The 15938-nt window shown below is 33.1% G+C and overlaps 1 protein-coding gene across 2 annotated transcripts; it reads right to left on the reverse strand.

Annotated features, from left to right (window-relative positions):
* Nucleotides 1-12728: 12728 nt before the first annotated feature.
* LOC106764352 (gibberellin 20 oxidase 2-like) lies at nt 12729-15655 on the reverse strand. Of its 2 annotated transcripts, none has more exons than XM_014648637.2 (3): nt 14990-15655; nt 13878-14199; nt 12729-13267 (listed from the first exon to the last, which is right to left on the reverse strand). In XM_014648637.2, exons 1-3 carry the CDS (start codon nt 15514-15516, stop codon nt 12995-12997), a joined length of 1122 nt encoding a protein of 373 aa, XP_014504123.1. In that variant the 5' UTR covers nt 15517-15655; the 3' UTR covers nt 12729-12994. The 2 variants fall into 2 exon arrangements, with proteins under 2 accessions (XP_014504123.1, XP_022638067.1); XM_022782346.1 differs by lacking the exon at nt 12729-13267 and adding an exon at nt 13278-13510.
* Between the last annotated feature and the right edge of the window lie 283 nt (nt 15656-15938).

The following is a 15938-nucleotide window of genomic DNA, read 5'->3' on the forward strand; positions in this document are numbered from 1 at the left end:
GACTGAGCAAAAACGAGTTGAATCGTTGAAACCATGCAAGAGGGGCCTGTTTGAGGCCATAAAGAGCTTTCCGAAGTCNACAAACATGATTTGGGTATCGAGGATCAACGAACCCAGGAGGTTGTTCCGTATAGACAGGATGTGTCAGGTGCCCATTCAAGAATGCATTGTTGACATCAATTGATGAAGAGGCCAATTATTCATTACTGCTAGAGTGAGAATGACACGAACAGTGGCAACTTTAACAACAGGACTGAAGGTGTGATCATAGTCAAGACCAGGTGTTTGAGTGAAGCCTTGTGCAACCAACCGTGCTTTTAATTTGTCAATTGACCCATCTGAAAGATATTTGGTGCAAAACACCCATTTGGATCCTACAATGTTGGTGTTGGATGGACGTGGGACAAGATCCCAAGTATTGTTGGAGTGTAGGGCCAGGAGCTCTTTATGCATAGCATCCAACCAACCAGGATGTTTGGCAGCGGATTTGAATCCTTTGGGTGTAGAAGTGGTGAGCAAAGCATAAAGTAGAGAAGATGGTTGGTAGGTGGTAATGTCAGCAAAATGACGAGGCCTAAAAATACCTGATTTGGCACGTGTGACCATAGGATGAGTAGACTGGACACTACGGTGTATTTGTGGTTGAGTAGGAGGCATGGAAACAACAGTTGAAGAAGTATATTCAGCAGGACATAGACCACAAGGTGTGGTTGGTGAGTGCACAATTTCCTTGGATAGTGGCAAAGAAGAAGCTGGTGCAGAAGCTGGAGCAGGAATTTCAGGTGTTGAGGCTGGTTCAGCAAATGAAGAAAAACCCAATCCGGAAATTGGAGATATAGTTCCTGTTTTTGAACACGGAAAATAAAGTTCATCAAACTTGGCATGTCTTGTTACGTATAACCGGGAGGTTGAAGGATCCAAACATTGAAATCCTTTATGGTTGTTGCTGTATCCAAGAAAAATATAAGGTGCACTGCGAGGAGACAATTTGTTAGTGGCATAGTCACGGAGACAAGGATAAACCCGGCAGCCAAAAGGATGAAAGTGAGCATAATTAGGAGGAGTATTATATAAGGTCTCAAATGGAGAAACATCATTTAGAAGAGTGGTCGGTAACCGATTTATGACATCAGCACAACAAAAAGCATGTAGCCAATAATGAACAGGGAGATGTGAATGAAAAAGCATTGCAAGACCCGTTTCAGTGATGTGACAATGTTTGCGTTCAGCTCTACCATTTTGGGCTGGTATATGAGGGCAAGACATAAGATGAAGAATTCCAACTTCATTTAGCAAGGTCTTGACTTTGTTATTATTGAATTTGGTGTCACCATCCCTTTGGAAAGTTTTTTATAGTAGTATGAAACTGATTTTCAATAAATTTCTTGAACTGGACAAATACATCATAAAAATCAGATTTCAGACGCATTGGATATAACCTTGTCAGCTTTTGGCCTAGTGATTTCTTATAAGTAACTTGCTCATCCCGCTTAAAAAATAATTCATTTATTCATGTCGAGCCCATCTAAAAAGAATTTCTTGATTCATATTTTTTCATTATTTCAATCCACTTCAAAGAGTTTTTTATTTTTAATAGATTTGTACTAAATTAAAAATCATAAAATTATGATATTATTTATTTTAAAAGATAAATATATAAGTTATTACTTTTACTAATTTAATTAAATAACAGCAGAATTATTAAAATGTTTATGCAAACTGCGAGTCAACCTGAAGAATCAAACAAAAATTATATAAAACTGAACAAGAACAATTAACCTACATTTTTTGAGTTATTTTTTACTTAACAAACGCGGATGAGCCAAAATGAAACATGTCCGTATTCACATCCCCTAGTCATAAAGAGATTTTCTAGAACTCACACTCGATATTGACATTTACTCTTATATTATTAGTTTACAGTCAAAATTTTCTACACCATGTCATTATCAGTTTACAGTCAAAATTATATTATATTATTATTTAATTAAAAATTTAATATATTACTCCTTCCATCACGATAATATTTTGTATATTATTAAATTGACTTAAGCGTTTAAATAGGCATACAACTACGTATTTTGAAAGTCAATTGAACAATAACTCAACTTTACAAAAGATGAAATATATGAAAATGAATTATGAAAACATTACTTTTTATTATTAAATACTATCTTATATTAAAATTCCTATAATATCTTGAATATTTGTTTTTATTACAATAGGAGAAACTGAGTCGTTCCCTGTGCAAGAAGATAAATATGTGAAGACAAGATGGAGTCTTGGAAGTTAAGTACGAGGATATCCTCAAGAGTGTATGAACTCGGACATCCTCGGCTATGACATAAATTGTCAATCTTCGAGGAAGTCAAACCAAATTTCCAAAAGAAAATGGAGCTAGGAGAGGAAAGAAGAGTCGCAGCGAAAGTAGAGGTCAACGATATTTTTTTATAATAGAGATTATTTTAAATATTAATAATATTAGTTTTTTAAATTAATATTTAAATTAGATTAAAGTTTTTTGTTCTTTAAAATTAATTTTTATTAAATGACTTAACTTGTAATAAATATTAAAATTTATGAAAATTATAAAATGTAATTAACTTATGAGCAGTAACTATTGTTCAAACAATTCATTTAAATGCGCATACCTTATTGACACTTTTTAAAGCCATCAAAAGTGTTTGCAGAGTTTAAAATGCAATAAAAACATGTGGAAGTAAAGTTATCAAAATGTGTCATAATTAGTGAGTTAATGTAGTCTAGTGTTCAAATCGGATTGTATTTGAAAAAATTAAACGAGTGAAATTTGGAAGTGAAATTTGTTTAAATTTAAATTATACAAAGTTTATAATTTTTTTTTATCTTAAAAAATGTAATTAAATGAGTTAGTAAATCAATTCATGGGTCAGATCAAATTTAAATCTTTCTAACTTACTAATAAATAAGTCACATCGAGTTGTCTCACTAAATGATCAACCTGTAATTAATCGGACCGGATAGAATCGACACCAGTGTATAAAAAGACAAAATAACCATTGAAACTTTAATAATTACACTAAGAAATGGCCTATGAAAGTTTTAACAAATAATACATTAAGAAATGGTCATTGAAAAGCTGAAAGCTGTGAAACATTGACTTGTAGCATAGCCTTTTCATGATGGAAATGTAAACTAAATAATGGTTCAAAATTTTGATTTATTCCACCTAATTCTCTCTTCCCCTTCTAACCCTGGTTGCACATTATGACTCATGAGCACCACTTTGCCCAAATCAAATACAAAGGTATTAATAAATTATTAATTAGTACAAAAGATTAAATATCTTTAAGTTCTTAAAATATTATAAAAAATTATATTTTATTTTTAAATTAAATTGTAAATTGATTTATTTTTATATTTTATGAAAATCATGTAAAATATATTTTTCAACAAACATTATAAGAAAGTTATATTATAGTTGAGCGTGAAATGAATAAAACATGTCATGTCATTGTTAAGAATGACGTAACTTTCATAAAATATAACTAAGGGTGTGTTTACTTGGAGGTAAGTGGAGAAGAGTGATTGGGGGAGAGTGATTGAATGGATTTGAGGGAATTTGAGGATGATTTTTTTTGTATTTATTTGAGTGGATTTGAAGGTAATTGAGAGTGAATTTGAGAGTGAAGTTTGTGAGAATAAGTGCAGGATTTGATTGATGTGACAATTTTAAAAAAATTGTTTAATTAGTAAAAATTGAAGATTACCAAAATATCCTTAAGTATTAAAGTAATATAAAATGATATTTATGAATGTTATGTTTAATTGTAAAAATGTTTATTAAGAGTAAAAATTAAAAATAATTTTTAAAAATAATTAAATTATAATTACTTTTGGTATTTTTGAAAAAAAAGGTGTAAGAAAGAAGAGGTTTCGTTTTTTTTTAAGATTGGCCCAGAAGCCCAAAATGCCTTTTAACCTAGAAACCCAGTGGGTGTTCTTTTCCCTCATTCTACACTCTTCTCTTTCAGCAGCTTTCCAGATCTAGGGTCTCCTTCGAAAGTGTTGTGTTTGTGCATTTATGGGTTCTTGATTCTTAAGAGAAAGATAAAAGGATGCGAGGTGCTCCAACAGGGAGGGTGTCCGAACCAGTTTTGGATTTGTAGGTTGGGTGTGTTGGGGTTGGAGGTGCTGTGTTTCTGCATGTGTGGGTTCGTGTTTGCGGAAGGAGAGATTGAAGGACTTGACTCGCTGCAATAATGAGGGTGTTGGAACGAGTTGAGGGTGAGTGAAGTCTGGGTCTGGGTGGTGATGATGGTATAGTGGTGAGTGAGATTACAGGAAATGGCGCCTGCAACTTCAAACTCCTCTTCATCTTCAACCATCATCTTCATATGGATATCTTTACTGTAAGGCTTCAGACAATGAAGCTCAACAACTCAGAAATCTTTGCTGAAGCACGTGCATAACAGTGAGGGTACATGTGACATTTCACTCATTGTTCCGGTGTGAAGTCGAGTCACCAAACCTATACAATTTCTTCTCTTCAGACCGTCTGCTAATCCCGGAATGTATCCTCTACCAGTCCTCCTTCTCCTTTCTCCTGTGTCCGATGTGCCCGGAGGGTACCTGCTAAAGGTACTCTGATGCTTAAGTTAGTTAAATTGTCCGATCGGATCTCTGGATTTAGAAGTAAATGCGTAATAAATGAACCTACTTACCTGATACCTCTGACATGTATTTAGAGTGTTGGATATGAGCCTGGTATTAAGGTTATCTTAATCAAGGCCCAATCACAGCCCAATCACTTTAAGCACGTAATTATCCTAATTGTGTTAGCCTTACCTTGATCATGAAGACCGTCTGCATCTTACCGTCCGGTTCCTCTTATTCAGTCTGGCCGACCGTCTTGCGGGACAACTGACTGCCTCCATTTAGATGTTTTTAGTGGATTGGTTTGTCTTGACCAGTAGACTGTCCGGTTCTATTTCACACGACCGACCGGTGGTCCCTAGTACACTCACAATCCCTCCAAATCTCTTCAAAGTTGCGGGTGATAAAAAAAGATGCAATCCCACAAAATTTTTTATAATATTTTAAAAGAAAACATATTTAACCTTTAATATAAATAATATGGTTAATTTGATTCCTATAAATAATTTTTTTAACACTGATAAAAAATTCTGATGAAGGTGGGGCATCAGATCCCAAATAAAAAATAAATCTCGAACCAAACTAATGGATTTGCCTCACAATATTAATACAACAATATATAAAAAAAGAACATAAATTTTCTAACTTAATTTATGAAAAGCCAATCATAATTTTTATAATATTAAGTTACATATGGTTGTAATAAAGAGTAGGGAATGACATGTATTTACCCATGTAAAGAAATAATTATAATTTTGGGTAGAAATGGATGTAAACTGGATTTCATTTTACAGCTTCATTATTTACAATTTAACTTCTAATTAATGTTCAATGAGGTTATTTTTTTATTTTAATAATATTATTAACGTGAATATTTCAATCTGAGTTATGAAAAGCAATCATATATCACTTTAATCCAAAATAAACTGTGCAGAAAAATAAAGATTAATTGACTATGAAATCTCATTATTAAAAACGATGGAAAATAATTCGTGTTCCTAAGTTCCCTCTATTTACCTGGCATTTATAGCTAAATTTGTCGCAAAACGCATTTTAAAAGGAAAGGAAACAAAGTCATATTTAAAGGAACAGTTTAAAGCTTTTACGACATTTCTATCATTACTTTTTCCCGTTACTGCATGATGAAAAAGTTTGCCTTTGTTTTTATACAATTAAAACTTTAAACATATTTACATTTTATTTAAAAATTTCCTTTTAAAGATGTTATAGTGAGAATACCTTGCTACAAAGTCTGAGATAAGATCAAAACTTGTCATATTCAACTGGTATTATATATAGGTTAGGAACTGAAGGTTAGTTGGAATTACATATTAAATAAAAATGAAGATACTATATATTTAAAACATCATAAATATATTTTCTTATCTTATATTTGGATATATTTGGATGAAAGATAATCAATTGAATACCAATTTTATATATGTGGCTGTCAAATCTTTTAAAGAATATTTTCTTAAAATAAAAAATTATTAAATAAATGATTAAAAACAATATTTAAAACATTAGAGAGTGTTTGTTTAAAAAATTGTTGTCTATTTAAAATTTAAATAAATTATTTTAAAAAAATTATATAAAAACTTGTTTGAGAAAATATTGTCTATTAAAAAATTAAATAAATTATTTAAAAAATAATTCAAACCATTAGACAAGACTTATTTGAAAAAGTATTATTTATTGAAAAATTAAATAAATTATTTTAAAAACATTTAGACTAATAAAAAAACTCTTGTTTGAAAACGCATTTTATAATTGGTCTCATAGATGACGCTTGTTTGAAAAACCGTTGTCTATATGTAACCATTAGATAACATTTTTTTACGCAATCTATTAATAGACAAATATATTGTGTCTAAAAGGAAATATATACATCTATTCAAAATTTTGTAATAGTGATTTTAATAATTCAAAAAAATTAAATACAACATATTTAATTACTTGTAATTAAATTCTTTCAATTTTTTAAAAAAATTGTTCTTATCTTTCAATTTCCTTGTTAGATAAAAGGCTTAATATCTATTTTGGTCCTTCAAAAGAAGAGTTTTGTTCAAAATCGTCATATCTTTTTTAAAAAGTAAGAATTCGTTCCATTTTGTGAAAAAACTGTCCAAGTTAGTCCTTTTGACTAACGGCGTTAAAAATTTAACGTTGGAGCTGCCTTCCTAGACTAAAGTTAATGATGTGTCAGTGTTAAGTGATTGCGTGACATTAATAGGTTTATTGACGTGTAAAATTTAAATTAGAAAAAAATAAATTGAATCTAACCCAGTTATTCATCCACTCCGCTGAGTGTCCCTCTCCCTTCTCGACCCAGTTAATAGAGCATTGCAGGACGCAACTTTAACCGCAACTGCACCACCCAATCTCATCCCTACATGCAAAAGCTCCCACGCCACACCATTCTTCCAGTGTCAGCACATCTTCGTTATCATTTGGGTAAGCTTAAAAGCATAAGGGAAAACTCCATGCTCACACAGCTTGGTTACCAGGCCCACAATTTTTAAAGTGACATCTAACAGTGAAAAATAAATTCTCTAAAGATTCTTTACAACACTAATTTGTCTCTTGTGTGCCCTCAAAGTGAAAATGTTGCGGTGGTAAAACTGAAAGTCTTGAATGATTAGAGACTGCATGAAAGTTTAATGGGCAGGTTTAAAAGTGAGTAAAGCTTTTAGCTTTTGATCGAAGCAAAGAGAAGCATTACATTAAAATAATGAGGGTTTGGTCATCTTCAGCATTAAACAAATGTCGCGCGTGGTAGAATTGGAAGAGGTTAGTGTGAAAGGGACGTTGAAGAATATTCAATGAATTTTCTGGTTTTAAAATTGGAAGCTGTTGAGATAAGGAAAGTTGTTTATGTTCTTCTTTTGATTATTTTTCACCGCTTTTTATCCCCGTTAAAGACTTTGCCTACTACTGTTCGTGGGTCGTGACAGAATTGGAAAGAAGAAAATGACAACAACACTTTCTGAGCTGGTATTGGGGTCCAACCACCACCATGGGAGGAACACGGAGATCCTTTGCTCCATCTATTCGAACAAGATGAACACCCTTGAGAAGAAGTCATCCCTTTCTCCTAACAAACCCTAACCCCTCTTTTTAACTTCTGTAAAAAAAAAACTTCCACCTAATCTATTTTTCTCTTACAATTTTAACCTCACTGCCACGAAAATGCCACGACACTACCACGAAATCAATTAAAACTGACACATCATTAACCTTAGACCAGGGGGGCAGCTCTCACGTTAAATTTTTGACGGTGTTAGCCAAAAGGACTAACTTGGACAGTTTTTTCACAAATTTCTTACTTTTTAAAAAAGGTAGGACAATTTTGAGCAAAACCCCTCTTTCGAGGGAGCAAAATAGGTATTAAGCCTTAGATAAAATAATTTAATTTCTCTTTTAAGATAAACTTTTGTTTTAAAAATATGAATTTTTAAATTAAATTTTACAAAAAGTATTAGTTAAATTTAAGTATTTAATTAATTTTTATCAATTTAATTTTATAATATGTATATGTGGATAATATAGGTAAGAATCTAGAAAATAAAGTATTAGAGTTGATAAATATTTTAAAATAATGAGACTGGGTATTTTAATGTTAAAATAATTCAATAAAATAAATATAATTTTATAAACACGTCTCATTATCTAAAACACGCAACATCTCTCTAAAACTCATTCTCTGAGTTCTCTCTCCCATCTCTCTAAAAGTTCTATTGAGACATTAATTTGACGATCCAGAGGTGCTTAGGTGATCATGACAGTAAGTTCTTCATCTTCATTCGATCAATTTTTCTTATAGAGTACAAACAAAATGTTTGAGCTGAGGCAGGGGTAGTTACCTTTTAGAGTTGTATAAGTTTTCCTACCAGGTAAGAAAAACTAATTGTTTGTTCATAAAGTTGTAGAAAACTAATAATCTGTTTTGATGTTCTTTCGTTGTATTGAAATTGAATTGGTTTGTTGTTTAAATAAACTGTTAGATGAAAATGAGTATATGTTAGCTTGTGCGAATTGAAATTTGGTAAAATACATGTTATTGGTGATTGGAGGTGTGTTGTTGTGAATTGCTTATAATATGTAACTGGTTTGGAAATTATGCATATTGATATTTGAGGTTATATTGAGTATAAAACTGATGAGGCATTGAGAAGTGGGAAAGTAGGCTTAATAGTATATTGATCTTAGTCAAAAAGGGGGTTTGAGAGATGATAATTTAAGGAAATGGTCAATTGGGAGAAACTAAGGTTCTAAGTCTGTTTTATGGTAATTTAAAACTTGTATAGACCTTGAGTTAAGTAAAATCTGAAGTGAAATTAGTGAGTAGTCGATAGGTTGAGTTTTGTATTGTTTTTGGTTCAATTTTTATAGGTTTTAACAAGTGAAAATCTAAAGAAGAGGGTCTGTGAAGAAAATGAAGGTTTGAGTGTTAAAACAATATCTTCTATAAGATTAAACTATCTAAACGCTCTCATGTGTTTTGAAGTTTAACAAACAATATTAAACGAAATGAGCATATGACAATCTTATCATTAGAATAACAACATAGGTAAAATATAAGTAGCTTGTGAAAATTCTCTTAAGGAACCCAAATATGTTAGGCAAAGTCTTAGTAAAATACCTAAGTAAAACAAACATACCTCTAAACCGTTTCCCTAATTAATGCCTAAATGAGAGTATTCCTGAATGCAAATGTTATACATTGTTAGGCAATAATCAAAAAAACTCTCAATATGTCTTGATAGATAAAAGTGTCAAACGATGTTTTTGGATAGTATGCTGAAAAGTCTCACACGATATTCCAAAAACTTATGTTGTAAATTACATTGTTAAACACATTTGTTGAATAAAACAAAGAAAAACCTGAAGCGTTTACATTGGCTACACAATACCATGTGTCAAACGATCTACTTCATCCAACAGTGAAGTTTTCATCATCTGCTTGGTATCATAATGAAAAGCTTAAACGATCAAATTCTTCCTAAACGGTAGAAAATGTAAAAAAACTCTTTGTTGTTCTGAACTGATATTAAATTCCATTAAATGCTCAACGTTTAAAAACAACTAAATTGATAAGAGAAATGACATATCTGTTATATGTATATCTACTCTACTTTGTGCAGATTGCCTATTACACATATCCACATGCTCCATTCTATACAAATCAGAAGTGGACGTTAGGAACAAAGAAGACATTCACGAAATGTTCTCTTCATCAGAATTCGTGCCAGGAAAATCGTATTGCCTACTTATTGCCTACTTTTGTCAAAGTACTGAAAAACCACGTCTACTTTAAAAAATTGACTTTAACCAATGGCTGCTACATACAAAAAGAGTAAGAATACTGAAAGATCAAAGCAAAAATCTTTCTAAAGGATATCTTTTGAGAAGCCTTTAAATAAAAGATCATTCAAAAAGAGAATTAAAAGAGTATCATATAGAAAGAAAAGGGTCAAGCAAACAATGTTGAGAGAAAGCTAAAAAGCACACGAGAATATCTGAGAGAGAAAAGCTTAAGAAAAGAAATACTCTCAAGCCTCATTGTCATATAAGCTTACTTTTGTAAGAAGAGAGAAGAGAGAAAAATATTCAGTGAGTCTATTAGATTGGATTGTATTGAACACATATTCCCTTTGTGAGAGTGATCGTCTAAGGACTTGTAACCAATCCTTTGATTATAAATTATGAAGAGGGTTAAAACAATTTACATTTAACTTTGAGGATTTAAACAGTAGTTAGACAAGTGTGTCTAGTGGAAACTAGGAGTGGGTGAAACTCTGTCGTTTAACTTGGTGAAGTTAAAAGGTAGCTAGATGGGGTGTGTCTAGTGGAAACAAGAGTGGTTGAAACTCAAGGAGACAATGTATCGGGAAGATATCGAGACTGTATAGGGATATCAAAAGTGGTGAAGAATACTGCACAACCTGGAGTAAGTGAAACTCGACACTAATCAGAGTAACGATGGTTACTAAAGTGATTAAGGATACCAAGAGTGGTAAGAATACTCAGTTGTAATCTTGTTGAAGATTATAGTGGAACCTCCTAAGGTGTTAGAGGAGACTGGACGTAGCTCGGTGGAATGAACTAGTATAAAAACGATTATGTGTTTATTGCTTTATTCTTTTTAAACGCTTCTATTACAAATCCTACAGTTGCATGTTATTTTAATCGATATAAAAGCTCGTGTTACCAAACGACCTTTTATTAAAGAGCTAGTTTTATCAAATGCTGCAACAAACATTTTTAAACAATTGAAAAGCCTTTGCTAAGAAGAACTCATTGTTTAAACTGATTTTCAAGGTTAAGCATTTAACAACTTACATAAACTTTTCAATCCTCGACAAAACTATTATATCATTTCCTTTGCGAAAAGTTTTCCTATAACACTATTCTAGCTCTCCTTCTAGTGTTTTTCTAGGTGCTTCATTTTAGTCTGTTTTTGAGTCAATTGTGACTTGCTCAGACCCTTAGTTTGCAAATTTCTAGTTTAGAATGTATAAAATTGATTTGAGGTGCTTTTGAGTTATTGAGTTGGTTTTGTTCATATAGTTTCTGACCAAATAAGAAATGAGGTACTCCATTTTCATATATAAACATGTTTTTGTATCAATCCCAGTGTTGAAGAACCCAAATTGGTCATCTAGTATGGCATTGAGTAGTCTTGTGTGACATTCAGTGCTGTCAAACTCGAGAGCCCTTGGGCTCCAGGACACTGAGCACCACTTGGGTCCCGAGTGCCACAAAGTCATTGAGCTCTTTGACTTTGGGGCACTGAGGGGTGTGTTTGTGCGCTGAACGCCACTTGCCTACGATAGGTTTGACGCTGAGTGCTAGGGTTCTAACATTGGGCACCTTGTTCATTTTGTGAGTTTTTGTGTTCTTTTCTTTTATTTCTCATCGATGAAGAATGCATTGGTACTTTAAGGTGAGTTTGATATATTATATGGAATGTTATTAAGGTTTATGCATGGTGTTATGTATGTATCAAGGTGTGGTTAAACAAGAGGTTTTAAGGTACAATTCTAAATGGTTGCTTCAAGTATTGTTTGTATGAATGTAGGAGCCCAGTCTTGGAGGTTATCCTGACACTCTATAATGGTCACTCATTCTCAATTAGAGAAGGGTGATGTATGTGGTAAGAATAGTAGGAGGTCCTAGTCTAGGTGCTTCATCTTGACCTAAGACACGAAATAAACTAACCATATGTGTGTGGTAGGGTGAAACCTATTGACAATGACTCTGTAAAGCAATAGACGTCACCATAAGTGCATGACCCGCCATAGCTCGACATTCATACGTGTATCTAGATGGTCAGGTCTAGGTTCATGATATGCTTAAGATGTTTGCTTGATTTTGTATGAAATGTAACATATGATGATTTATGAAATCTCATGTTTGTTTCTTTTAACATTAACCTACCCTTTTGTGTTTCTTTCTTTGGTTTTTTGTATTTTTATTTTTTGTAATGATACCTGATTGATGTGAGCAGGAGGAGATGACCTTTAATGGAGTAGGTGTTGGGAGGAGATGGCGTGAACACGTAGTTAGGATTAGAATATCTAGTTTATCTAGTTATGTTTGAAAGACATTGTATAAATAGTTCTTAACTTTTAGAGTGTTGTATATAAAGTTAGAGTTATAGTTATTTTTTGGATAACTCTATAGATATTCTATATATTCTTTTTAAGTTAATTGTCCTGTTGTATTGATTTTATGATTTTTTATAGTGTTTTATACTATTTAAATGAGATGGTACAGTATGTATAGAGAGGTTAGGTCTGAAATTGCAATTTTCTTTTTCTAATGAATTTCAAAACCTATTGGTTTAGTTATTTAAAATATTTTCCTAAAATTCTTAAATTTAATTTTTTTTATAATTTCTATATCCAAACAACTCATTTGTTCTAAAAAAAATTTAATTTATCAAATAAATAAATTATTCTCTTGTCTCGTTCAAATAGAAATTTACATGGAAAATAATGATATGCTAATATTTGATGAGTTTGTTTACTAGGATTAATATTGAATCTCTTGGATGTCCAGTGTACAAAATGTTCTGACAGTATAATGCATGCATTTAACCATTTTGTGGAGTATCCTTGCAGCTAATTATTGGATGGAAGCAATTAGGGTAAAGATGAGTAGTGAGTGAAGGGTTAGAGTTGCATAGATAGAGGAGCAATAAATAGAAAGACGAAAGACGCCGTACGCAGTGGAAAAAAGTTACATAAAAAAAAAATGAAGAGGTTTTGGAGTGTAGGAAAAGTAGAGGGAGGAATTTAATGCAGCAGTGAGTGTAAAAGCAAAGTTGCAGAACAGAATCTATTTGTTGGTTAACTTAAAGAGTTTGTTGTTTGGAAGATAGCAACCACTTGGTGAAGTTGTGCAGTGTAGCTTCGTCGGCTCTGTAGTAGTTTTGTGTGAATTCAAGCAAATTGGACCATGTGAAATCTGGATACTGTTTTGTCCCATCCCTACGCACAATATCCTCTGGGGCTCTCACCACTTTGTCTTCTTTCGGGCACAGAAAGAATGCCAAGGACCTCCTCTCTTTGTACTTGTTAACCACTGCCCTATGCAGGCAACTCTTGTATCTCCCATTTGATAATGCCTGAACAACCAACAAATTAGTTCAAACATATCCATTCACATCATGATTCTTTTTCTAACCACTCCTCACTCACTCCCATATATGGAATACAACTATGTCTTCAACATTATTCCTATACTTCTATGCAAGTTTATCAGTCTATTGATGGAGGATCTCCAACAAAACTATTACCTACTAATTCTACTACTACCCAAGAGATATTTCTGTGTCAAGTGGGCCTGAGATTTGTTCCTTAAGTAGTAACTACAAAACCAAAAAGAAACATTTAATATGACGAAAAAAAAGATAATTCCTTCTTGAAAATAACTTTAAACTTGCAAAGGACAAAACACCATCTTTTATGTGATGCAAAAATAAGTCAGTTAATCTTTTCCTACACAGACGATGCATTCATGCAAGTTCAGTATAGAGAGAGTCATCATGTCAGACATGGTGCAGAGAGAACCAATGGTGATACACCAAAGTATATCTGCGCTTTTATTTACGGATTTGTCATGTTGCAACAGATAATGAGGCCATTGGGGATAGTAATTGACAGCCACAAAGTCACAAAGTAAGATATATATGCAGACAGAAGAAGATTTGTAACTATTATGCTTATGTAACGCACCGTGAAAGTATCACCAATGTTAACTACAAGAGCACGGGCACGAGGCGGAACCGTCTGCCACGTGTTGTCTGCAAACACATCGAGCCCTCCAACTTGGTCTTGGTGAAGAATGGTGAGAGATGTTGGGTCACAGTGTGGTCCTGTTCCAAGTGCAAGACTTGGCTCCTGGCATGACGGGTAGAAGTTGCATCTCATTACAGAACATCCATCTTCAAACAACTCCTTATAATGCAACCTATCGACTCCCAAACTAAGTGCCAAAAGCTCCAACAGCTTCATTCCCAACCCCTTCATGGATTCGCAGTATTTCTGAAATACCACTCTACCCAATGCACCACAAATTAGTTACTTCAATTCTTATTCAAAAGGGTACTACTATATGTATGAAATTTTACAGCTTTTTACAGAGTATGAAAAAAAAAAAAAAAACCCAAAATTCACATGACACATGATGTTATAATTAACTGGGACTTCGTATTTCGGATATGCTGTTTCTAGGAAAAAATTACAGTTTTGGAAACTTTATGTGTTTTGAATACAGCACTTCTGTTATTCAGCATGAATATATCACCTACGTGGATCATTATCTTTTTGAAAATTTAATTTTAAAAAGTATGTAAAACATGTTTTGACCAAAAGAAAACACTTAGTGGAGATTTAAATCATTCAAGAACATCATGTGCCAATTTTATGCCCAAAAAGAGAGAAGAGTGGATCAGAGACGTAAAAGTCAGAAGCTATACAAATCAGCCAGCTTCTAAACAGATTTGAGAATGAAACGTGAATCTTCTCTGAAATGACGCACAACCAAGCTAGCTATAAAGGTAATATATTAACAAGACGTAAAGAAAAAACTTAATACATGGTGTATGCACCATTCTGGCAATGAAAACTACTCAATACTAACTAACGTTTTTCTTATATATGTATATACACACACATACAAATAACAGTTGATTAAAAGATAGCAAACTAAGATTATAATAATTTGATAACATGTAGGTGCATTTAAACAGAACCCATTGTTGTAATTGTTCTGAACTTTAGGATTGAGTTAAGAAAATAGGATGAATGAAAAATGAAGAGATATATTGAAGCAAAAGGTGTGTTACCCTGCTTGTTGGAAGTCTTGTCCTAAGGTGGAGTTAAAGAAGGTAGAGACAACGGGGTCTAAGGTGTTGTTATCATGGAAGGGGAAAGAGAGGGTTTCTTTCCAAGGCAATTTGGAGGAGAATCGGTCAGCATGTGCACCAGAATAGCCCCAGACAGAACCTGGAGTCTTACGAATACTAACTTTTCTGTCAATTGGGAGCTTAAAAAAAGCATCCATTTGTTCATAGGCTTGAGCAATGAGGAGATGATCAACCCCGTGGTTGAATACTTGGAAGAAGCCGTGGGTGGAGCATGCCTTGCGTATGAGCTTAACAGCAACGTGTGTGGCCTCTTCATCACCTCTGAGGAAGCCTCCAAGGTCCACCATTGGGGCCTGAAACTCCTCGTTGGCGTCCACCACACACTCCTTAGGCCAAACGAAGCTCATGGGAACGTGTTGCTGCATTTGTAGCCAAGAGGGGTCGAAGAAACGGCTTTGAACTTCTTGGTGCTTCAGGGATGACACCATAAAGAAACCAGAATTCATACTACACCAGAAAATAAAGAGAGGGACTTGGTGTGGAGTTAGAACACAAAGGCCAAGGACTCATGTATTTGTAGAGTTCAGACATGGAATTTTGCGACCATACAGACAAACGACAAAACATTTGGAGTAGAATCCGTTTTTTCTTTCCATCAAGATAGATCCTATATTTCACTTCTGCATGATGTTTCAGTAAATTCTAGTAAAACACTGTTTTCATCAAACATCCAATAATATACTCACTTAAGCGTTGAGATCATTAAATATATATTTTTCTTTTTTAATTTTAATAGGAAAATTTGAACATGGTAATTCCCAACTCGGAACTGTGTTTAAAGAAAATGAAAATAGAAAAGAAATTGTAAGTGCGTAGAATTGTACGATGTTGGGGGCATGCAAAGGTTCACGTGCCTTTATTTTGTCCA

Source organism: Vigna radiata, chromosome 6 (assembly GCF_000741045.1).
Source record: "Vigna radiata var. radiata cultivar VC1973A chromosome 6, Vradiata_ver6, whole genome shotgun sequence".
Classification (NCBI taxonomy): Eukaryota; Viridiplantae; Streptophyta; class Magnoliopsida; order Fabales; family Fabaceae; genus Vigna; species Vigna radiata.

Bases quoted from the DNA above. Each gene is read 5' to 3' on its own strand.
- LOC106764352 (XM_014648637.2), bottom strand. From the start codon at position 15,516: ATGAATTCTGGTTTCTTTATGGTGTCATCCCTGAAGCACCAAGAAGTT. The intron at 14,200-14,989 runs GTAACACACCTT...TGCATTGGGTAG, and splicing joins CAAGACTTCCAACAAGCAGG to AGTGGTATTTCAGAAATACT. The intron at 13,268-13,877 runs GTGCGTTACATA...TTGGTTGTTCAG, and splicing joins ACATTGGTGATACTTTCACG to GCATTATCAAATGGGAGATA.